Below are 22,508 nucleotides of genomic sequence, written 5' to 3'. Positions count from 1 at the left end.
ATTAGTATTTCTTAATATAAGTGCTTAGGAAGTGGTTAGAAAGTACTTACTTCTTTACTGCCTCAAGTAATGTTAAATATTTTCCAGAGGCATATGACTTTTGATGTGATTGCTCAACTGCATTAGTATGATTGCGTAATAAATCAAAATAATAAGGTTGAATCTTAGAGCATGCTTTATTTAAGCCTGCTTTAATTACTGGACTGTTTTTCTGCTGTGCCCAGTTTCTAACATTCTGATTTTCATACTCTAATAAGTGGTTAGTAAGTGCTTAATAGGTACTTGGTAGGGGAGTAAATACTGATTAGTAGCTTAAGTAATTCATTATACTCAGCCTCTGATTTACAGTCTAATAGACTCATCATCCGGCTCCAAAGAGGGGTTCCCTGACTTCTAGTACCAAGTACCTTTAAAATTGATCGTTGAAAATGAACACGGCAGAATAGAATTATGTGTTCTAACTGCCATGTTTCATCTCGGTGTTCAGGATCAATCTCAGAGAGATATCGGCCCAGACCTTAACCAGTTACTAACTGCTTTAGAAACACTTAGAAACTACTTACCTGAGTATTGTTTGGAGTCCATATCAATAATAATACCATATATTCCAGAGCCATGAATAGAGTTAAATAAGACTGGCTGTTGTAAAACCTTCTGAATCATAGTAAAGACCCTTTTAAAGAGTAGATAATATCCTTCAGCAGAATCTAGACTTGTAAAGACTCGAAGTAATGTAATAACTGTTTAAGAACTACTTAGTAACTAGTTACTAAGTAGTTAGGAATACTTACTTTTGCTTTGGTCAGGTAGAAATGTTGCAAAAAGCACCTCGTTCATATTCTTTGAGTGAATTTGCTTGAAAGACATATCTACCTCAAATGAAGAAAGCTTAGCTAGAAGCTGAATCTGCTCTTTATAGGCACATAAAACCATAGTGCCTTGAGAGTCATGAAACACCTCCTGGATATAGCTCTAGATTCTAGATAAGTATATAAAAACTAGTTTCTAACTGGTTAACAAGTACTTACCTTAATATGTTGGTCCATCCTTTGTAGAAATATAAGCCCATTAATATCCTGACCATTTGGATATGAAAGCAGCCGTTGTTTCTGAATAATTGCAGTAATTCTATCCTTATTACAGAAGCTAGAGTGAATCTCTGCTAGTGTAGAAGTATTATACTGCTTACAGAAGGCTTCAAGCTGGGGACTTCGAAGGAATTGTGCTATACCAGCTAGTTAGTAACTAGTTATTAACCAGTTAATAAGTACTTACCAGTTGTCAGACTTGGATCCTGAATTTGCTGGATAATCTGCTTAACTGCTTGTAGAATCCGTTCAGGTGGTTTAGTTGGAGGTGGTGGAGGATGCTTATGGACACCGTGAGATGTAAATAATATATATGGACATTGAGAGATATCCACAGGGATTAAAGCATTAAAGATAACATTGCAGGGGGTATGCTTTAAACGTCCAGAGCCCTGTGGATGATCACGATCTAAAATAATTAATAACTACTTATAAACTGCTTAAGAACTACTTACCACAGTACTTTCGTCGAGATGATAGTGGTTCAAAGGAACCACACTCTGCAGATGATGGTAAGATATCTTTATTAAAAAGATCCTCTAGAAATTCAAGATTAATAGCTGCATGACCTTGAACTGCCCCTCGATGATGCTTTGATAAGAAATCATATGTTTCATTAACACATCCGATATAGGGGGGATATTCTCCATGTATATTCTTAAGTAGTTAGAAACTAGTTTAAAAGTAGTTAAGAAGTACTTAAACATACCACTTGTGAGTATCTTTTGAAGACTGGCTTGCATGTTGGGAGCTGGTTAAGACAGGCATAGCCCTTATTAAAAAGAGTAATCTTTGAGCGGTAGTAGCTATAAGCAGTTAGAAACCAGTTCCTAACTAGTTATATTAATATTACCTGTAGGCATTCCGCTTGCGAATATCTGACTCAAGGATTTGAATCTGACGCTGAGATTCCTGAATTTTTTCCCAGATAGCCTCATCAACAGATGTATGATGACAAGATAAAAGAGTTGGGCTAAGATATTCGCATGCAAGGATACCAGAGCATTTCCAGGTCCATTTTTTAACCTGGCATGATAAGAAAGGACAATGAATAGGACGTTTCTGTCCATAGCTCTGCTTCTTAGCATATTGACTCTAAGCAGTTAGTAAGTACCTATAAAGCACTAGCCTATACTTACTTCATATGGTATCTGCTCTATTTCAGTCTGTGAGCGTCCCCCTGCTGCAACAACATATGTATATCCATGGATATGACTAGTTGGATACTCTGGAAGGTCATCAATATACTCAAGTTTGAGTGTTGTAAGGGGAGAGTTCTTTGCATTAGTAAGAGGGATAGGTATAGTTGGTTCCTAACTAGTTAGTGACTGATTAAGAACCGCTTCTCTTAGAAAGGGGAAATATACTTCTATTTCTTGGTCAGTGTTCTCCCATCTAAAGAGGTCATCATCAAGACAAATACTAGGCTCAGTAGGTTCCATCTTTAAACTGCTTAAAAACCAGTTCCTAAGTGCTTAAAGAAAATACTGATGTGTAAAGATAAAATAAGTGAAGGTAAAATGAATTCCGGCTACTAATGTAAAGTATTAAATAGGTCACGCGAGATCAAGCTGCTGAGTAATTGGCTTGGCAGTCACGTGTTGGTGGTATGGGTCACGCGAGACTTCAGAGTAGCTCGGTTGACCTGTGTACTCCGCCTTGGTCTCAGATGCCGCAGTCTTTTGATTATGTAACTTCTCTTGTGTCTTAACGTAACGTAATCGGTAAAGGAGCCGCCACTGCAAACGAGCCGCCACCACACGCGTTTTCAACGCGCCTCAATTTCTTAGATGATTAAAACACCAGCCATGCCACCAAAAATGCCTAAATCATCAAAATCACGCATTGAACAGGAAGGTAGAATCCTACTGGCCATATCAGCTATAAAAAGCAATGAAATTAGTACTGTGAAAAGGGCAGCTGAGGTTTTCAATATATCTCGTTCTACATTACGTGATCGCCTAAAAGGAGCCTCTTTTAGAGGCGAGCAGCGTGCCAATGGTCATAAATTGACTACTAGTGAAGAGGAATCGCTTAAGAAATGGATTCTATCACTAGATAAACGTGGAGTACCGCCTCGGCCTGCACACGTACGAGAAATGGCTAATATTCTGCTTTCAAAGCGTGATACTACTTCTCCCCCTACTACTGTAGGAGAGGAATGGGTATACAACTTTACCAAGCGTACACCTGAGCTTAAAACCTGCTTTGCACGTCGCTATAACTATCAACGTGCTAAAGTAGAGGATCCTAAGGTTCTGGGCGCTTGGTTTAAGCAGGTAGATAAGGCTATTTAAAAATATGGCATAGCTTCAAGCGATATCTACAATTTTGATGAAACGGGGTTTGCAATGGGTCTGATAGCTGCAGCCAAAGTTATTACTAGATCTGATGTGCCAGACAAGCCATTTTTATTGCAGCCAGGGAACCGGGAATGGGTTACTGCCATAGAATATATTAGTTCTAATGAATGGGCTCTACCTCCCTGTATTATTTTTAAAGGTAAGGTGCATATAGAGGCCTGGTACGAGAATAATAGGGTTCCTTCTAATTAGAGAATCGAGGTCAGTTCTAATAGCTGGATAAGCAATAAGATTAGCCTATATTGGCTGCAGAATCATTTTATACCTCTTACTGCCGGCTGATCTGTAGGGAAATACAGTTTACTTATTCTAGATAGCCATGATAGCCATCTAATGCCTTAATTTGATCAGATCTGTGCAGAAAATAATATTATACCAATATATATGCCTGTGTATGCTTCTTATAAGCTTTAATCACTTGATATTGCTGTTTTCTCGCCTTTAAAACACGCGTATGGAGGCCTGGTTAAAACTAAGATATGCTGCGGGCTTTATTATATCAATAAACTCAATTTCTTAAAGGCATATCCTAAGGCCCATACAGAGGTCTTTACCAGTAGCAATATTTATAGTGCTTTTAGAGCTACTGGCCTAGTTCCTCTATTTCCTGAGCGCGTTCTATCTCAGCTGGCAGTTCAGCTTAAGACTTCTACATCTCTAGATAGTAGATCTAGCAGTCAAGGCAGCTCAGCGCCTAAAATGCCTCATACAGTCAAGCAGCTGAAAAAGTCAGAAACTAGCTTTAAAATACTGCTTAAGAATTGGTATAGCAGTCCTGATTCACCTATTAAAGCTTGCCTAAATCAAATAATAAAAGGTACTGAACAAGCCTTATATAATGCAACAATATTGAAGCATGAATTTAAGCAATATCAGACTATATATAAAGAGAAGACTAAAAAGTAAAAGCGCTCTACTAAATAGATTATTTTTGAAGAAGGCACATCAGTATCTGAAGCCCGACTCCTTATAGAGCACCGAAATCAGGCAGATGAAGCTATACAGGTAGATAGGGTTCTGCCTACTGAATCAGCTCCTAAACGCGCCCCATTTAGATGTTCTGGCTGTGGTGTACAGGGTCATAAAGTTACGCACTGCCTGAATCGATAGAACTACTCATTACTATATAGAAGTCTGAATTCATGGTGTTTTGACTATTTTAATCTTTTATATGGGGGTAGGGATGGCGGCTCGTTTGCAGTGGCGGCTCGTTTACTGATTACGTTAATCGGTAAGGACCCTGCGCACGTAAGCACCCTGCGCACCACCCACTACATGAAAAATTAAAATGATCAAAACACCATGAATTTAGACTTCTATATAAAAATGAGTATTTCTATCGACTCGGGCAGTGCGTGATTTTATGACCCTGTACACCACAGCCAGAACATTTAGATGGGGCGCGCCTAGGAACCGATTCAGTAGGCAGAACCCTATCTGCCTGTATGGCTTCATCTGCCTGTTTTCAGTACTCTATAAGAATTCAGGCTTCGGATACTGATGTGTCTTCTTCAAAAGTAATCTATTTAGTAGAGTGCTTTTACTTTTTAATCAGCCTTTTGTTTTTAGTCTGATTTTGCTTAAGTTGATACTTTAATATTGTTGTATTATATAAAGCTTGTTCAGCGCCTTTCATTATTTGATTTAGGCAAGCTTTAATAGGTAAATCAGGACTGTAAACTGATTCTTAAGTAGCTTTTTAAAGCTAGATTCTGACTTCTCCAGCTGCTTAACTGTATGAGGTATTTTAGGTATTGAACTACCCTGGCTGCTGGGTCTACTACCTGGAGATGTAGGAGTCTTAAGCTGAACTGTCAGCTGAGATAGAACGCGCTCAGGAGACAGAGAAACTAGGCCAGTAACTCTAAAAGCACTATAAATATTGCTACTGGTAAAGGCCTCTGTATGGGCCTTAGGATATGCAGCTAAGAAATCAAGTTTATTGATATAATTACGCCCGCAGCGTATTTTAAATTTAACCAGTTCTCTATACACGCCTTTTAAAGGCGAGAAAACAGTAATATCAAGCAGTTGAAGCTTATAAGAAGCGTGCGCAGGCATGTAGATTAGTATAATATCATTTTCTGTGTAGATCTAATTAAATTGAGGCATTAGATGACTATTATGGCTATCTAGAATAAGTAAACAGTATTTTCCCACGGATCAGCCGGTAGTAAGAGGAATAAAATGCTTCTATAGCCAACATAGGCCAATTTCATTGCTTGTCCAGCCATTAGGACTGACCTCGATCCTCCAATTAGAAGAAACCTTATTATTCTTATACTAGGCCTCTATATGCACCTTGCCTTTAAAAATAATACAGGGAGATAGAGCCCATCCATTAGAACATATACATTCTATAGCGGTAACCCATTCCCAGTTCCCTGGCTGCAATAAAAACGGCTTGCCTGGCACATCAGATCTAGAAATAACTTTGGCTGCAGCTATCAGGCCCATTGCAAATCCTGTTTTGTCGAAATTGTAGATATTACTTGAAGCTATACTGTACTTCTGAATAGTCTCATTTACCTGCTCAAACCAAGCACCTAGAACTTTAGGATCCTCTACTTTAGCACGTTGATAGTTATAGTGACGTGCAAAGCAGGATTTAAGCTCAGGTGTACGCCTGGTAAAGTTGTATACCCATTTCTTTCCTACAGTAGTAGGAGAAGAAGTAGTATCATGCTTTGAAAGCAGAATATTGGCCATTTCTCGTACGTATGCAGGCCGGGGAGGTACTCCATGCATGATAGGAAGGCGATATACCGTGTATTGGTAATACTGTATATTGGCCTACTCGATGGCTTTGAAGCTTTTGATCTTTCCTATTTAGGAAGGATCTTCTACTATAATAGGATTATTGCCTGCCTGAGTGCCTGCCTGAGCACCTTGCTGCCGGAGCGCTTGCTCAGTCCGTTCAAAGCCTGAGATCTCTCGATTCCTAGAACCTCTAGGCCTCCCACGTGCCCGTATAACCAGCGGTTCCAGTAGATGAGGCCATTCAATTAGTGGATCTGGATCTAGATTAGATAGATCAATCGGCTCAGGCGGATCATCCCATGATATTAGTCACTGAGAATGGAAGGTTGAGATAGGCAATGGCTCTCTAGATACACGATAATGTAGAATGATATGAATACAAGGGATTCCTAATGTTTTAGTAGTAATCCCTGTACAATGTTCAATTGGCAGCTTTTCTGGGCCTATTGGTAGATAGCGGTTTTGTATGCTAAGCACCTTATTCAGCGCAATAGGTTAAAATATGATGAATAATATTGTGGAATAGTGATTCAGCCTGTAGATCACTAGATACCTGAATACGCTCATCTGCAAGTGCTTGCTCAATCTGAAGATGATGATTGGTGATCGTATGCTTAATTGATCTGACCACATTGAGTAGATTACCTAAAGAGCTTTGGAGATCTCGTTTAATTCGCCAGTGAGATCCCTCACTACGAGATGTAGCCAGCTGACCAAAATGTAGATAGGTATTTGTATAGCAGCGGAGAAAAGCCCTTTCTGTTTGACTATGAAGCCATTCAGATTCTATATAAAGTAAAAGCTTTTGAAATGTAGGATAATGATATGTCCGCTTAAAACAGGCCCATTTATAGTCTTTTACTTCAATAAATCAGGCAGTAATAACACTATATCAATCAGCTAGCATAGTCTTCTATTGAGTATCAATCTCCTTAAGAAACTCTTTCTCATTGGTCGCTGTCTCTGTAGATTATATAAGTAAATAATCGCGTATAGCCTATTTTGCATGACTAAGGATGTTCTTATTAATATGCCATATACATAAAAGTGAGGCAGTAGATGGCTATATATTTTGTATAGCACTTAATAAAGAGTTATCCTTATCAGTGACCACTGCAGTTGGCGGTTAAAGTTGTAGAAAGGTATAAATATCAGCAAGGTGCTCTATTATATAGTGGAATGAGCCTTCTCGCTTATCTGATATAAAGCCAAAAGCAATATAGAAAGTGTCTCCCTGTGGTGTTAAACCAATAATACTGAAAAGCGGCATATTATATCGGTTTGTTTGGTATGTACAGTCCATTATTAAAATGTAGGGATTTCTATGTAGATTCTTAATTGATGATCGATGACTGAGAAAGACTGCAGAAACATGACGATTCTCATGTACCTGATATTTTATATACCAATTGCCTTCACGTGGTATTGAGCTGATTAAGGCTTGAATAAGTGTACGGCCATTAAGGCGTTCAATATCAACCCTATATCGCATGTTGTAGAGATCTCGGGCTCTAATCAACTGTACACGGCCTTCCCGGTGTAGAACAGATATAATATAGCATATTGGAAGGCCTTTATTAAGTATTCTAATAATCTAGTTATACCGCTTGCGAAGCTCACTCCGCCGGTGAGCTGGAAGTACTGATATATCCACTGGACTATGGTTATGACAGCCTTCTTGAATAGTCAGATACCACACATCAAATGTAGGGTTATATTTAAGCCGTGCAGTAAAGGGGCAGTCAATTCATCAAGACCGGCCAACACGGATTCCCTGAGACTGATTCTCTGCTATACGGCCTCTATCGCAGGCTATATCAATATATCTAAGGATTCCAGTTTGTTTATCCTTAGTAGAGTGACGTCGAACAATTGCAAAGCCATTGATTAGACTAAAGGCCTGTAGTAAGTTGAAAGCCTTATCTGCTGAGCTAAATGACTGAGATAAAGGCGGCTCTGGGATAATATTCTCATTATTTTCATTTTGATCCTCAGGCTCTGATTGGTCAGAGAAAATAATCTCATAATCATCAAGAAAATCATCCATTTTAAGCACTTTTTATAAGCCTTTTAGGAAGCACCTTTTTTAAGGAGATATCGTATATATGGATTTGAAAGGGATTTACTAGTGCGGTTTTATGATCACATGATTGGATTTACCTTCCTATTATAGTATAGCGTCTCGTCCAAATAACTATCGTCTCGTCCAAATAACAATTCCCATAGATAAAAGAGAAATCAGAAAATATTACTAGGTAACTTACCTTGAAGAGGAACACCCGCAAATTTATATACTTTTAAGGATAAAAGCTTAAAGGAGGGGGAGTAATATTATAGACCCTTGTCTAGTGCACTTATCGGGCGCGGTCCCGGACGGCAGAACCAGTGACACAACGGTCAGGAAGCCAGACACTAGTGCTGAGAAAGGAAAAGCACCAAGGAACACCCACTTATGTGAGCAACTATCGTGTACACATAATTGACAGATCACGTGACCAAGAACATGTCACCAACAAGCTATATCATGGCGGCGCTACGATTGGAACATGTCAGTGACATGATATGACATATCGGTAACATAATATATCATGGCAGCAACATGAGAGACAGGGATATATAAGAACACTTATTCATGTACTTAGTTTAGTTCTTCATGATCAATTACAATTGTTACTTCGGATACACCTTCAGTATCAAGTTAGTATTCGACTCGTTCGCACTTCCTTAACTACTGAGTATACGTACTTAGTAGGCCTGGCCTTTTGGACTTGAGCTATCCACGGAACAGTATCGCATATCGTCGGACCTTGGATTAGGTCATATCATTGGATCCTGGATAGGATCATATTTGGAACCATCGTCGTTCACAGTCACGGAATCATAGCAGATTTATCGTTCAGGGTTAGTCTCCGCGCTACGCAAGGCAGCTAACACTCATAGAGCTCTTGACTGAATACCCGGGCGTAACATTCCCATCCCAAAATCCCAAAATCCCATCCCATCCCGGAATCCCTGGGATTATCCCGTCCCAACGGTCAGCCTAATAACCAGTCTATACCTGAAAGATTCAACCAAATCAATTATAACTCTAATAGATGGAAATCTTATTATAATATTAAAGCTTTATCTACCAGTTGCAGCTGTAAGATTGCAAGCAGGTAATTGTAGTGTAACCAAGCTTTGCTCCAAGCTTTTTATAGGTTTAAAGGTCTAAAATTTTATAAGATTTGCTGTATATTCCATTTACAAAGTAGTTGCGGCTTGCGGCTTTGAAGGGGTAAAGGAATTGACTGTAAGGAATTTACATACCAATGAATAGTATAGAGAAAGCTTTTTTTTGGTTGCTTTTAGTAATCTGGCTGATTATTGTTATTATATATATGATTTTTAAAATGCAGGAGCCTCTGCTTATAATGCTTTTTGGCCTGTTTCTTATATAGTATAAAAAGATTATGTTGCATTTATCTATTTTTTACTGAATATAAATAAAAGAAAGCTATATACACTCTTCCAGAATAATTGATAAATGTAGAATTTACTGTCTCAGAGGAGTAGTATTATATATAGTTCCAGATTTGTATAAATGCTGGCCAGAAGATCTCGATGTAATTTTACATATTTAAATTTATAGATTTCTATTACTTTTAGTTCATTTATTATAGATAGACAGATAAATATTAAAGCTTGAAACTGCATTGGAGAGCAAGTATACTATATTGAGTATTGATATAAAAATTTAAGTATAAAAAAACAAGCTATTACTGGAATAATATCAGATAAAATATACTAAGGAGTACAGTACAAATACAGTAGGTTTAGCTAAATAGTATATAGCAGTCTGACTAGACTGTGATATTTGATTGGCTGCCTTGGCTTTCTGAGATTCTCAAAGATTATAATTATTATCTGTCTATCTAGTACAGTATTGTGTAAACTGGTATTTCTGCTGTATAGTCTGCCATGGTGGAGATTGTGCTGGACTCAGTGAAATCATCATATGAGAGCTCAGAGCTGGGAAATCTTTTAAAAGATCATGAAAAGAGCCTTGTAGCCGTGATTTTTCAATACTGTACGCGGTATATTGAGCCAGCCTGTCCAACAGAGTATCATGTTGAGGCAGCCTGGGCATGGGTAGGGAGAAGAAGGGATACTATCTTGCATCTCTTGCGCTTGCACTCGCGGCAGGCGGTTGAGGCCTTTTGTCTGGGGAATAGAGGGGTTACAGAGACATTGGCATTGAATGGCCCAGGGCTTCATACCGGCCAAGGTGCTCGGTGGTGAAGCCTTGTTGCAGTATTGGGGTATACGCTCATGTACTACTTTAAAGCAGGAGACCAAGTGTCAAATCATAATGAACGTGCGCCGTAAGCTGTCAGAGTTTGCAACGTATATTTACCAAAAGCTATGATTGATCTCATCAGAAAAGTCAAAGATGTAGATCCTAGGAGCACCAGTAGGAACTTTGTCTTAACTTATTTTATATTTTTTTATCAACTCAGATCTTTGCATGTGGCATTGCATGCGAGGCAGGAGTCCTCACCTTTTGTACGACTAGATGGTCGAGGTCGCGTGTGTTAACAAAGGCCGGGTGTGCCTGCGAAAGTTCTGTGATCCCGATCAACCTCATGGCTGTCTCGAGCTCAGCCTGAAAAACTTCCAATACAATCGCAATATTAGTACCCATATAGCATACTGAGAGTATAGATTGGACTCACTATCAAGAAGATGCTGGGGCCCGTTCTCTCCGTAGGCGAGGGAGTAAAGGAATGGCCGCCCAATTAGCACTGCCTTCACTCCCAAACAAAGCGCTTTCAGTATATCAGTGCCACGGCGGACTCCTCCATCGACGTAGACCTCTACGTGACTAAAAATTGATGGTAGATGCCGTTGCAACTCCAGTAGTGTAAGAAGCCCTGGAGGGGAAGTGTCGAGGTTTCGCCCGCTGTGATTGCTTTAGTAGTTGGTCAGTCATCCAAGGCTGGCTTAAATTGACTCTGTATCCAAGTAGAATTTGGATAGTGACTGACTGACTGACCTCAAGACAATCCCACTCACCCTAGCTTCCACCGCCATCCGAGCATCCTCAACAGACTGTATCCCCTTAATGACCAGCCTCCCGGGCCATTGTTCCTTGAGCCACATGAGGTTCTCCTAACAGAATGAGCTGTCAATGAACGAACCCGTGGTTCGGGTAAGACCGCTCCCTGCGCCATCTTCCCTTGATCGAGTGCCTGTCATTGGCATTGCTATCATATCTTGTGCTTTTACTTTCTCATCCGCTTCCCGTTTGCCGGCAACAGGAGCATCAATGGTCACAAACAAGGTGCGAATACCGAGCTCCCACACCCGGCGCAAAAGCGATTCAGAAACTTCCCTATCCTTGGCGACATATAGCTGAAAGAAAAAGACGGTCGCGGGGAAAGGGACGTCCGAAATAACGTCTTCGACTGGGCTGGAAGCCGTAATAGGTATCTGCGCGATTCATCTCAGAGCACAACAGCATGCGAAACCGGCCTAAGAGACGAATGGAGGAGTAAGGGAGGAGGGGAGATTGGAGTTTGGAAGTAGTATAAGTTAATGGGATTGTAGAGTTCGTTCCATGTTCACCGTGAACAACTTACACAGTGAAAGATGCCTCTGCTAGCAGCTGCCTTTGCTATTCCTTTCTTACCAATAGGATTAGCGAGCCTCGCCAGAGCTACTGGTGCAACAATGACAGGCAAAGAGCATTTGACACCCTGGACTGTACATTTGGTGCTTACGTCCCGCACGTTGCGTAGCAACCGGGGCCGAAACCAAATGCGGTGATAGAGCAATCTGTTCGCGTTAATAGACACCAGATCTGTGGCGGCTGACGAGTAGAACGCCCACGCTTTCTTTGAGAAGGTATCTTGCGCAACGAGTTCGAAATCTTGGGCACTGAGAATGGTACCTAGAGGCGGCTTGAGTGGACGCCGAGGAGCTGCCTCCCGAACGGAGCTGTTGTGCCACTCTGCGTTGGGAGAAGACCGATGGAGCTGACCGACAAGTTCGTTCGCAGTAAGAGCATGAGATAGAAGATCGGGATCGTGGACTTCGTTGTAAGCCTGGGAGGCGTCTTGGCCCGCATATCGAAGGATGGCTGGTCCCAAATAACTTTATTAGCTTAGAAGGTATTATTGATCTTCACCGACCGTTGGACGAAAATGTTGGTTCAATGCCACGCATGATCTTTAGAGTCACAACCACCTGGATGTTTTAGGGCGAATTCACTTAAATCCCAGACATACTCGTTTATCACAACCCAGCAATCACTGGGACTGCAATGTTGGGCAACTTCACCCACAGAGATCCGCTTGGTGCCAGCCATCCGTAAGTGCCGAGGGTCGTAAGGATACCGGGGGAGGGACGTGAGAGAGAAGATCTTTGCGTCTTTATGAAGACAAGCCACTTAGTAGTATTCGCCCTTGGGCGGTCGTACCCACGCAGCAGTGTTCGCCGGCCGTTGTTCGTCTACGACTGAACCCTATGAGTGCATTCTCAAGTTGTAGGGAATTTTCATTTTCCATCATTATCCGACAGCATCCCTGTAATCAATAACGTAGAGACAGGAAACCATGGTCAAGGCATCTTGTTTAGTGTCACGCATAATGACCAAGTCCTCCGAGCCAAGTAGCCGATCTAAGACCCACATACAAGGGCAACAATTTCTACTACAAGTACTCCGTAGATGTATCAGTGTATGGCAAGCGACGATCCGCAAGTCAGGCAGCCGTATTACCGCGTACAGTCTTTGGCCTGCAGATTACAAAATTTCAGAAAAGCAAACGATTTGAAACTTGCACTATTGAGCGCCAATGGGCCGTATTTGAATAACTGAGGTCTTGAGCTACCTATATCTATTGGCTATATTATGCCATGGGTTGAAGTATTTACTGTTATATACGGGTTTACTAGTCTTAGCCAGACTCGCAACCAGCCTGAAGTTGAAGAAAATTGGAAATCTTGTAATCTGCAGGTCAAAGACTGTACTTGGTGCAAAGGGTTCATTTCGGGCTTAGCATCTCATCGTGGCCTAGTACTACGACTAGATAGCAACGCTCTGGTGACCAAGGGCATGATAGTGTTGCGGAGATAAGGCCTACATTCGCGGATCCTTGCAACCTAGTACTACCCAACATGGGCTGTAGGGCTATTCGGACATCTTACCCTTTTCTAGTTAGCTTGCGGACTGGAAAGTCAAGCAATATGTGGATTGAGTAAGACCCCTATAGCCCACCTCACCCAAGGAACCGATGGTGCTGCCCGCGCACCCCACTCTTAGTCTTCCCTCCATATCTTTTACTCCTCCCTCTCAGCTCAGCTTGTGGCTTCACTTTTTATTCTATTTACTTGAGGATTTTGAACTATCCTTTGCTGTCATGGAGCCGGCACCAGAAGCGAATGAACTTTCCGTTGTACCCAAGCAAGGGAAATACCGAGAAGGCCACTTGTTCTCAGAGCAGGTAACCTCCGATCATGGAGTGGCTATAACTGCGGCTCAAAACGGACTACGTAACGCCGCTGTGGTGATATTTTGCATCTCCTGTATCACCTTCATTAGCTCATATTTAGGTGGGCTTGTCACCGTGTCTGTTCCGCAGATCTCCTCAGATTTGCATCTCAGTCCGGGAATGAAACTATGGTCTGTTATCTAGAACTTATTATCTAGCACATCGAGTACAACTAACACAACATGAATGTATATAGGCCGGTGTCAATGTACGCTCTCGGTACAGGATGTACACTACTTATTTCAGGGGCTGTCTCCGATGTGGTGGGCAATAAACAAACTTTCCTGACAGGCTGCTTTTTACAGAGTATCTTTTCCATGGCCTGTGGCCTTGCTCACAGCGGCACACAACTTATTATTTTCAGGGTTATCTCTGGTATTGCAGCCTCTCTTTGTTTGCCTTCTGCTATGAGCATTATTACTGAGCATTTCCCTTCTGGAAAATTCCGGAATATTGCACTTGCTTTGATGGGTTCTGGTCAGCCTATTGGATTTGGAGTCGGGCTTCTTCTCGGAGGCGTGTTTGCAGATACTGTGGGCTGGCGCTGGGGTTTCTACAGCGCTGCAATAGCTAATAGCCCAGTATTACTTCTATCAGTCCAGCAATTACCTGGGAAGGACAAACAAGAGGGGATCATATGGCGTCGTCTTGTCTTCGGCATTGACTGGATCGGAGCCCTGGCAGCCAGTGTTGGATTGGCTCTACTTTCCTATGCCTTGGCGTATGTATGAGACTCGATTTACCAAAAATGTATACTGACATTCTTTCCTTGCTTCTATAGGGTGATAAATGATGACGTATCCAAGATCCGTGACGCTACTGTAATTATATTTCTCTGCCTATTTGGCAGCCTGATAATTTTCTTTATTTTCTGGCAAGGTCGACAGGAAAGCCACTCCAGACCTACTTTGATCAAGAATTCATTATGGAAGAAGGTCGGCTTTACATGCATTTGTATAAATGTATTTATGATCTGGGGGGCTTTTAATGCCTTTGAACAGATGGTCAATTTCTTCTTTCAGGAAGTACAGCGGCTGTCTGTACTTGCAACATCAGTGCGGTTTATTCCTGTTACTGTCCTAGGCTTACTCACTAGCCTTACTACAGGTATGATCTTACACTCAGCACGCGCAAGGTTATAGACTTGCTCACCAGCTTTACTACAGGTATAATCCTCCATCGAGTACGCGCAGACACTCTGATAAATGGGGCTACTATTCTCTCATCAGTTTCACCACTGCTCTTAGCTCTAATTAATCCAGTATGGATATACTGGCGCTGTGCATTCTTCGCCATGTGTCTCAATCCAATTGCAGCTGACGTCCTCTTTACTGTTTCAAGTATTATCATTGCTGGCATGTTTCCTGCTGAGACTCAAGGCCTTGCGGCAGGTGTCTTTAATACAGTGTCACAATTTGGCAGGACTATTGGACTGGCCCTGGTTGCATTGATTGCCAATAGTATCACTGAAAAGGATTCCACATTAGACAAAGATAGTCCGGGAGCCTTGATGGTGGGTTACCGGGCATCATTCTGGTTTCTGTTCGCAATGAATATCACCAGTTTAGCGGTAAGCCTATTCGGACTGCGGAATATTGGTAACGTGGGCCGGAAAGGGTCGCCGGATGTCTGAAAATTGGTGTGGGAATCGGTCTCTTACAGAAATCGTATAGTGTCACACACGGATCAACCATAGGGATATGTTGGAATATTACTCCGTAGCTCTGGCTACATACAAATCTGAAATTTTCATGGCTGAAAGTATCACAAGCGAAGTGATTAGTAGGATAACAATTGTGATCTCTAGACTGTATTGATATACCTCCTCTTTGGTTTCCCCCTTTTCCTTTCCCCGTTTTCCATGGGAGCCAATAATTCTACCTAAGAGCGCCCTCAATTTTTAAAGGGTGAAATATTATAAACTGAAGGGGATTCAATAAGGACTTGCTCATGAGGACTTAAATTGTTTTAGCTATTATTTCAATATTCTTATCATTCAGCGCCCATAACCTCAACTTATCCCACCATCCATGTCACAACATTACAGCTTTGGCGCCACGACATCATGCTCAGTTAATGGTACGATTGCCTCAAAATATTTATTCAAAGCTGAAGCACTCGCTCTTCCATCAGTAAGCTCTAGGATACATCCAACGTACCCGTCGGGGCGCACGACGACTATACCACCCGTTTCTGCGTCGAAGCCCATCTTGAGGTGAGCGTTCCTCTCTGCAGTTTCACCCCCCCGCGACGATCCACGATCATCCGCGTACACGTGGTGCCTATAGCAGGTGAAAAAGTACGGAAGTCTCTCCTGGATTTCAATTGTTGATCGTGGTGCATGAAAGACAACCGAAAAGGTGAAAAATGGGAAGTGGGGATTGTGTCTTCCGTCGTATGAGGTATCGATGTCCTTTCGCTGATATCGACGAAAGATGCTACTCTTGGCCTGCAAATGGTCGGCGAGATCAAGTATCGCCTTCGAGGTGGTTACGGGTTTGCCGGCAAAGATATAAATTCGATAGCTACCGTTGAAGGGGATCTCCTGTTCCAGGTAGACGGGATGGGCATCGATAACCCTCGTTACAGTTGCGGTAGGCAAGCTACGACCAGGACGCAGAGCTGTTGTGTTGGTTGAAGAAGCTGTTGATGGCCAGGTCAAGCTGTTAACGGGATACTCGACGCCGTAACCACTCGTCAAGAGTGAGTTCTGCTTGAATACCTGGACAAATTCCGAGCTCGGGGCAACATTGTTTCCGTTAACGGGCTGATGAGAACTAAACAAGTTCGCGTATGTCGCATCGAACTCAATCAGCTTTGCTGCTACGAGCTTCCGTTCCCCTTCGTAGGTTTTTAGAAGGGAGCGCCGGAGAAAGCCAGCTTCGACCAGGTGCAGCTTCCACGCAAGATTGTGTGCATCTAGGAAGCCATAGTTCATCCCCTGGCCGGCTTTGGGCTGTAGGAAACGAGGCTGTTAGTTCAAACATCGGTGCTACCTTCGGGTTGTCTGGCAAGTGCTTACACTGTGCGTATGGCATGCATCTCCTCCAATGAAAACTCGCTCATCGAGAGAATATCTTGCGGCGAGTCCTTGTCCAATTCGGTATGCAGAGTGCCACTCCACCATCACCCAGTCCACTGTATAGGGAGCTAGAATTTCATTTGCCGCCTGCTGGATTTTCGGCACCGTCGCAAACGCGAGAGGTTCTTGTCCATTTTTGGGAAAGAGCTGGACATATATACGAACTCGGTTGTTCCCGTGGGGAATTATCATAGCTGAACCTTTGGACGAATGAACGGTACATTTAATCTAATTAATGTAAGATTAGTAGTTACTGGTGTCATGTATCGATATTGCCAAGGAGGACATGTACCTGAATATCCGGAAAGTCGCTCTTGACCACCCCGTCGATGACACTCCACACATGGACTGTTGGATCTTTCGACAACATTGGCACTCGAAGAAGATCTCTTACACGGCTTCGTGCTCCATCTGCACCGAACAGATATTTTGTTCGTACAGTCGAACGTTTTGTACCGTCAACGCTGACGAGGTCCACTACCAGTGGATGGTCGGAATCCTCTCCGCAAGGGTCTTTCCTAAAACCTGCAATGGTCCAGGTCCTCTCGATCTCAACCCCTCGTTCCCTCAAATCATCCAGGAATACTTTTTCAATCCTGCCTTGGTGGATGATAGTAGAAAACGGATGTCTCGTATCAATGTAGTCAGGATAACTCTTCGCCGTCCCCGTGCGCTGAATCCCGGGCCCGTCCTTGGAAGCATCCCAGAACGCAACCTCGTAGATTCGGCCTGGGTTATAAGACATGATGGCACGTTTAAGATCCAGATTTTGCAACACATCGAGAGTCCGCCCCTGGATCCCACTGGCGCGCCCAGTCTCTGTCGGCCCGGGCCGTTGGTCAATGTGCTTGATCTTGTAAGGCCCCAGGCGCAAGAGGCATGCTGACAGCATTAGCCCTACCGGGCCAGCGCCTACAATAACAATATCGTAGCATTCGGCCATGACTTCGTATGTCTTTGTGGTCCTTATCCACTATTTAAAGGCGTCGCTAATTGAGAAAAGCTTCTGTATGAGGGCTCAAGGATATCAATGTAATCGAAATCCTCCACCGCGCCAGAGAGAGAAGTGGTCCTTTGACTTGCTATGATGCTGAGAGACCCCAAAGAATAAAAGGCACATTACAATTTGTCAGACGGAACAGTGCTAGAACCTTGCCCTTACCATCGACCCCGTCGGAATATGTGTGCCACTTGCCCCAACAAAGCCTTGTTGGCCGAAGCCTTACCACCATCGGTAGATCATGGGGCGTTCATGCTTTTCTTCCCCAAGGAAGCCCCTGAAAATCCAGCAAGTGCGACGCAAGGGAAAACACAAACACTTTGATGACGCGGCAACAAGTTGAGAAAGTGACGGAGACAAGGACAATCCCGGTTCACTCGAAGATGCCATCCTTGCCTAGCTTTTCTGCCCCTCTTTGAATTGGGAACCTGGCCCCAATGACACTTTGGGCGGAGACTGATAGAGGCTGTTTAGCAGCTTCTACAGATCCAAAGTTTTTCGCTATCGGATAACGCGGCATATTGGGCGCGGCGACTGGCCATGTTCTTACATGGAGTTGTCGCTTCCTTTCGGAATTGTGCGGTAGGTCTCTCCTTGTCTCACTGCGGCTGGCATTTCCGATACTGCAGATATTAAGTCGCAGGAGAAGAAAAAGCTTTCATTTCAGCGATACTGAGCCCTAGTACGGGGCCTACTGGATAGGCGTTGGCATCCAATGGATTCTACACTTTGTTTTCATACATTGGGACCATCTTTAGAAGTTCGGATAGTAATGATATAATAACCATATGTGTATCTGCACCTCGTTCATATGAGGCCCAGCAACCCATTATCTCCCAAAACCTTTTGTTTAATGTCCCTCTGCTGATAAGTAAATGAGCCGTCCTGCAGCTTCACATGCTTTACAACTATTACAACTACCTATGAGAAGTGATTCACCTCGGGCTTGATTGCCACAGACAGAGTCCCACCTCGCAGTCGCCGAATCGCTTCTAGGCCCTCGTAATATAAGAAATGATACACTGGATACATGCATTCGGGTTCAGCCATCATCTACGGCCCTCCTCGGGGGGCCGCGCCACTAACTTGACCTACTGTAGTGGATGCCCCTCTCGGGTAGAGCGGCACAACAAAGCTTATCATTCACAATCAAACGTGGCGTCCTTATGAAGGCCCAGCCGTGCTGAAGTCTACGACTCGTTCTAGCCCTAACCTGGCACCTGCATCCGACCTTGTCAGTTGACTGGCGCCTTATCGGGTAAACTATCGAAGTGGAATATACTACTAGTCATAATACTTAGTAGTAATTACACTATAAAGCACCTAAAAGGAGACGAAAGAAACCAAAATGAATGCGTTACGAGACAAATTGAAAGATACTTTTGGTTAAGAACAGGCACACTGCTCTTGTCTCTTGTTTATGACTAACAGTATCTGGGGACGGTCATATTTAAAGGCCCACTACTACTAGTAATCTATCGTTCGCACCCAATTGTCTCGTGAATACCTAATTTCGTCCAAGTTTAACTTACGAAATAAAATACTACTTTTATCAGAACCCCCGTGCACTGTATGTTACGACTGATTGATCGATTTCTGCCTTATCCTCGGATGCAGCACAGCCAGGGTGCTCTTGCCAAGACGCCGCGGCCGTCGGGCAAGCGAGGCTTTTGCTACATGCAGGAATCTTGTAACTTACCGGTATATTGTAATCGGCCGCATCGACCATTCTACCGTAATTTATCAATGAAGCTATTCCCTAACATCACCGACCAATCAGATCGCTCACAGCCAAACCTGTACCGAATGATATAGGAGGTGAACGTTCCCGAGGGAATGTCAGGTTAGCTTGATGGACTAGTACAGAAGACGGTACGTGTCATCATAGCAACTTTCTCAGGAGGCCAATGCTCCCATGGATACAGTCATACATTACAGACGTTTAGATAGAACTTGAACTTTCTAGGCCAGTAGGATCAACGTACAGCGCCTCAATCAATGAATATTTGCCCATATAATTGCATCTCGAGTAAGTCAATGAATTGAGGGGCTATCTTTCCTTTGATTTCAGACCCCATCTGAGGGATCCTGCATCTAATGGAAACCGTGCAAAGCGGGACAGTGTAATCTCTACTATAGCCGAAAAACCTCACGCAGTGCATCTCCTAGTCCGCGAATGGCCTCCTGCATTGTACCAGGAGGGACACTTGCATAAGTCATACGGAAGAAAACCTTGTCCATACGACCCTCTTTGTCCTCAGGCAGAAAAGCACTGCCAGGGATGACCAGCGTACCGTGGCTGATAGCAGAGTCATATATTTCCTGTTCAACCTCTCGAGGAGACTTCGTTGATGCATAGGGATGCTGCTTCCAGTCAACAGATATCCAGATCTAGAGATTGTCAAGTCAGAACCAAAGCCTCTTAGTGCCTAATTAGGGTACCGGATGGGTGGTGTGAACTCACAAAGAACCCTGCGCTTGGGGGAGTCCAATACGTGATCTCATGAGGCAGATACCGCTCGCAAAGATCTACCATCATGTTGCGTCTCTTGCCGTATTCAATCTGTAAGTGGGCCAACCACCTTTTGAACCCAGAATGGCCCCAATAATCATGCAGAAGCTTGAATATGGCCAGTTGAGAGAAGCCGCTCGGATTCTGCACGGAAACTTCATGAGCGCGCACGAACCGTTCGACGATTTGTTCCGGCGCAGTAACCCATCCCATTCTGGCTCCTGGAGCGATAATCTTGGAGAACGAATCCATCCGGAGCACTCTTCCATCATTATCAAGGCTGAGGTAACTAGGAAGGAGCGGCCTGTCAATAACCTCTGCGAAGTTCTGTGAAACACTCAAAAGGTCGGTATCTTGTTTTTCTTCAGATGTCGGCGATGTATACGGTGGAAATTGAATGAAATAGTAGGGATCATCCTCCAATATGAGAAGATCATGCTCCTGTGCAATCCGGTATATTTCTCGCCTTCTCTCAGTAGGCTGAGTCGCTCCCGACGGATTCTGGCCGCACGGGATGACGTACAGGAGCCGCGGCTTTTTTCCCTTTTCCGCGTCTTCGCTCCAGTTGGAGAGAACTTCGTCGAGATGGGCGGGAATCATGCCAAAGTCATCCATTCTAATTCCTGAAAACCTGAGGCCCATTGGTAGAGCGGTTTCATAGACAGTTGGGTAGGTGTACTCCTCGACGAGAAGATAATCACCTGGCTTTGTAAACATTCGGAGAATGATATCGAAGGCAGAAGTATTCCCAGCTGTCAAGATGCATCTCCAGTTTTTGTACGGCGGGTCATGAATGATCTTGGAGCGAGCTTAATGGGTCAGTAGATGAACTACTTGAAGACGGAAATCTGAATCTGTGTATAGAGACTACCTTGACATGCTCGGAGAGAAACTTCAAGAGCTGTGTAGATCCGGTGCCCTGACCATATTGTAAGGCGATTGCAATGTCGTATATGCTATCCCCATTTTTGCTGTCATGCTTGCCAGCGTGAATTTTCGCAGCTGCCTTCGGGGCTATCTCGCAATCTGTCTTCGGTGCTTCGGACAATGGAACATCGAAGTCCATTCCATAGAAGGGGAAGTAGTCAGTCGACGGTGCGCCAGGGCCAAGCGATCGTATTTTGACTACTGGAAGGTATAAATCCATCGGTTAACCATAACGAGCCCTATACTGCTTACCAGACTTGTCGAGAATATGATGCATTCCCTGCATAACGGACTTCTACGTAGAAGTCTTAGCTTCTCGTGAGCCCAGTGACTGAGTTCTCAGATACTCTACCTTCCTCAGTTGGCTTTCTCGGCTAAAGAGGCCTGAGTTATGCGTATGTTGAGGTTAATCAGAGTATAAAGGCTCTCCAAGTGTGGTATTTCTCACCCTTCCAGTCTCGCGTTGCTGAGGCAAGGAGAGAGCGCTCCGAGGGCGCTCGAGAAGAGGAATCAGTAACGTTAAGCTCTGCCATATTGAGAGGAGTTGAATTGCCCTTTGATGGGGTTAGATTGTGGTACGCTTTTGATTTGGACTAGATCTAGGAGTAAGAAGGAGGGCAGTAGCAACAATGTGGTATTTTAGCACAGGATCAGCCGGGATTCACCGTTAACATATGCTCTTCTCCTTTCTCTGTTTCTTGCAAGCAATTCTTAGTAGTAGTGCCCCTCTCTTGCGAAAGAGGAATAATTACATTACAACCAACAATAATGGGGTTAATGTCTTATCTTTCAAGTGAAATACAAGTGAATCGAAATTCACGCGAAAGACAACAGTCAGAGTAAATTGGAAAAGGCCTGCGACCTGTCGCTGCTATACAGCTGGAAATGTGGTAAATCGAGAAACACCATACTAAATTAGCGTAATATCCTGTAATTGCACAATATCAAGGAAATTCGGTGTTTGGTTTCTCTACAGCCCTTCTTCCCTCCCCCCAGTCAATGCATGATGCATGCATGCATGCTGCCTCAGTCATTAGCTGAGATGTAACATGGCCAAATTTCTCCGATCCATCTCGTACTCCGAGAAAATAGATCACGATAGACCTACGGGGATGGCTTATAAATCCGGTCCAGGGACAGTGTGTCAGGCGCACTTTTCCAAGGCATTGTTGAGCTTCAGAGTTCCTTTCAGGTCGCTCGATCATATCCGTCTCCTCCGCATTCACTTTCCTCTTACTGGCATT

General features: G+C 43.4%; 4 protein-coding genes across 4 annotated transcripts; 1 reads left to right on the top strand and 3 right to left on the bottom strand.

Moving 5' to 3' along the window:
• Nucleotides 1–10,706: 10,706 nt before the first annotated feature.
• Nucleotides 10,707–12,560, bottom strand: BDW43DRAFT_304249 (cytochrome B2; the record flags this gene model as incomplete). Its single annotated transcript, XM_032045570.1, has 6 exons — nucleotides 10,707–10,864; nucleotides 10,927–11,162; nucleotides 11,247–11,324; nucleotides 11,388–11,683; nucleotides 11,833–12,332; nucleotides 12,434–12,560. The coding sequence occupies 6 exons, from the start codon at nucleotides 12,558–12,560 to the stop codon at nucleotides 10,707–10,709; spliced, it is 1,395 nt and encodes a 464-aa protein (XP_031894781.1).
• Nucleotides 12,561–13,611: 1,051 nt separating this feature from the next.
• BDW43DRAFT_316351 (MFS general substrate transporter) lies at nucleotides 13,612–15,376 on the top strand (the record flags this gene model as incomplete). Its single annotated transcript, XM_032048280.1, has 4 exons — nucleotides 13,612–13,874; nucleotides 13,940–14,464; nucleotides 14,525–14,850; nucleotides 14,910–15,376. The coding sequence occupies 4 exons, from the start codon at nucleotides 13,612–13,614 to the stop codon at nucleotides 15,374–15,376; spliced, it is 1,581 nt and encodes a 526-aa protein (XP_031894780.1).
• Nucleotides 15,377–15,784: 408 nt separating this feature from the next.
• Nucleotides 15,785–17,768, bottom strand: BDW43DRAFT_304247 (phenol 2-monooxygenase; the record flags this gene model as incomplete). Its single annotated transcript, XM_032045569.1, has 3 exons — nucleotides 15,785–16,714; nucleotides 16,766–17,053; nucleotides 17,118–17,768. 3 exons carry the CDS (start codon nucleotides 17,766–17,768, stop codon nucleotides 15,785–15,787), a joined length of 1,869 nt encoding a protein of 622 aa, XP_031894779.1.
• A 2,190-nt stretch (nucleotides 17,769–19,958) lies between these two features.
• Nucleotides 19,959–21,797, bottom strand: BDW43DRAFT_323404 (aminotransferase-like domain-containing protein; the record flags this gene model as incomplete). The annotated part of the gene is made up of 6 exons (XM_032049738.1): nucleotides 19,959–20,216; nucleotides 20,290–21,135; nucleotides 21,209–21,465; nucleotides 21,517–21,559; nucleotides 21,617–21,648; nucleotides 21,713–21,797. 6 exons carry the CDS (start codon nucleotides 21,795–21,797, stop codon nucleotides 19,959–19,961), a joined length of 1,521 nt encoding a protein of 506 aa, XP_031894778.1.
• Between the last annotated feature and the right edge of the window lie 711 nt (nucleotides 21,798–22,508).

Source organism: Aspergillus alliaceus, assembly GCF_009176365.1.
Source record: "Aspergillus alliaceus strain CBS 536.65 unplaced genomic scaffold BDW43scaffold_73, whole genome shotgun sequence".
Classification (NCBI taxonomy): domain Eukaryota; kingdom Fungi; phylum Ascomycota; class Eurotiomycetes; order Eurotiales; family Aspergillaceae; genus Aspergillus; species Aspergillus alliaceus.
The sequence above is the reverse complement of the archived record's forward strand: the minus strand, read 5'-3'. Positions and strand labels throughout refer to the sequence as shown.